The sequence below is a fragment of the Lathyrus oleraceus genome, chromosome 4 (genome assembly GCF_024323335.1).
Source record: "Lathyrus oleraceus cultivar Zhongwan6 chromosome 4, CAAS_Psat_ZW6_1.0, whole genome shotgun sequence".
Classification (NCBI taxonomy): Eukaryota; Viridiplantae; Streptophyta; class Magnoliopsida; order Fabales; family Fabaceae; genus Lathyrus; species Lathyrus oleraceus.
This window is the reverse complement of record NC_066582.1, coordinates 36,440,639-36,442,737: the sequence shown is the minus strand read 5'-3', so window position 1 is coordinate 36,442,737 and position 2,099 is coordinate 36,440,639. Positions and strand designations below refer to the sequence as shown.

The 2,099-nt window shown below is 36.3% G+C and overlaps 1 protein-coding gene across 1 annotated transcript; it reads right to left on the bottom strand.

Annotated features, from left to right (window-relative positions):
* Positions 1–591: 591 nt before the first annotated feature.
* Positions 592–1,629, bottom strand: LOC127135871 (uncharacterized). The gene has a single exon (XM_051062500.1). The coding sequence runs from the start codon at positions 1,627–1,629 to the stop codon at positions 592–594; it is 1,038 nt and encodes a 345-aa protein (XP_050918457.1).
* Positions 1,630–2,099: the final 470 nt, after the last annotated feature.

Sequence of the window (2,099 nt, the reverse complement as noted above, 5' to 3'; positions counted from 1 at the left end):
ATCTCCCACCACGATCACATGAAGAATGACATTCTTCATATTCTCTAGTTGAAGATATTTAAATAGGGGCAGTTGTCATACACCAAATTTGTTCGGGTATTTTAAGTTCATCTGATACATGTCCTTTTGTCAAGTTTTGCGTTTTCAGCCATATACATTTTTATCATAAAAAAGTCACCATAATCATGCATATATGCATTATAGTAAAAAAAGGCAACATAAAGTCAACATTTTACATGTCGAAGAAATTGACTAAAATTTCATTTTTTTTCATTATGAACTTTGAAAAATAAATTCATGATCATTTGACTTATCATCAAAATATCCATTTGAATTTATTAATCATTTTCATGCATTATAAAACAAAAATAAATGTTTCTAGAATATCCAAAATATATTCCTCTCTCTCGTAAGCCTACCAAGATTAGATCGGAGATCATCGTTCTCTTTCTCTAAGATCTTGATAGTATCTTTAAGAACATCTTCCCTATGAACAACAACAACAACAACAAAAGGCTTGGGTGCCTTAAAACCCATGGAAGGTCCCCATGGATACAAGAGCTTGATACTCTTAGCTCTAGATCTTACCCATTATGTATGTGACTCTACTAAGATGCAATTCCCTATACAATGAACTTTTCCCCAAGCTCGACGTATCCTCTTCATCATATATGCATCCTCAACCCCTTCGGCTAAAAGAAACTCCTCTAACAACTTATCCTTGAACTTTTCCTTCAACTGATAACCCAACTGATGAAGTAAAAGAATATGGTGATAATTAACGATTCCACCTCTAGCATTAACAAGAGGAACATTCTGGAAATCTCCACATCTGTAAATAAGCTCCACTACATCATAGTCACGACAATACCAAACAACATCCTCAACATCCAAAGACATCAACCTTTGAGACCACTTCAAAGCTCCAACATTGTCTACAAAAGGTCCTCTTCTCGGCAAGTGAGTCAAAATCCAATTGTAAAGTAGAGGAATGCAACAATTGCCCATCCCACCTCTTTTCTGGAAAGAAAATAACACATCAACTAAGAGACTAGGCACCAGATTTATGGAGATGAAAATAGTAACGGATGTTTTATCTAAGAACCCCTTAATGTTTGGAAAGAGTACCAACCCATAAATAAGGATAGCGAACATAGCATATAAGGCATCCCAACTTTCACTCCTAGCAAATAAAGTGGCCTTCTCAAAAAGAAATTTCAAAGTAAAACCTCTGATGTTTCCCTTTGTACGAAGATTAGATTTAACCAGATTCTTCTCGAGATGAAGAGCTTGAGCCATCAAATCAACCTTTGGAAACCCCACATAACCCATGTAAGGAGCTTGATCTCTAACTGGAATATGGACAATATGAGAAAACTCTTCTAGAGTAGGAGCTAGAAGACAATACTGGAATATGAAATAATGCAGCGTGGGGTCATAGAACTGGGCAAAGGTAAGGATCAACTTGGGATCTACCTTGGTCATCAGGACACCCAACATATTACCATAGTCCCTCTTGAAGACATATTTCTTCTCACACACCAACAGAGAACCAAGCTTCTTAAGCTCATCAAACTTGGACTTTCTGAGTTTGTACTGATATGTATTCCTTTGGTCAAATTTCTCCATAATTAAATGAACTACCTCAAGTGACAAATTCATGGTCTCCTGAAAATACACATGCTAAAAATTAATTTAAATATGATGTAATGATAATGCAAGCATCATGGATTCACAAGTGCCACATGTTTTGGATAAACGATAAATACTACTCTGTACAGGTTCAAAAGTCTGACATTACACGAGAACAAAGGTATGATGGGTCTTGGTTTCCTAGAAAAGAACCCAAATATCCCACTCACATGTGTGAACTAATATTCAAAGGCAACCATAAAAAGGTCCCTAGAGTCATGGATCCCTATTGAGAAACCATTATCTGAAACAAATGACCCGTCAGACAATGATGCCCTCAAAACGATCAACTCTAGGTGTGACATCTCATGTTAACGATAAACAAGGACTAACTCCAAGTAGGTTTCCATGACTATATTCATGATTCTATCTTGTGTTTATGCTCGAGCTCGGGTATGAAGATTCTC

Excerpts from the sequence above, each read along its gene's own strand:
- LOC127135871 (XM_051062500.1), bottom strand. The coding sequence starts at position 1,629 with ATGGAGAAATTTGACCAAAGGAATACATATCAGTACAAACTCAGAAAG.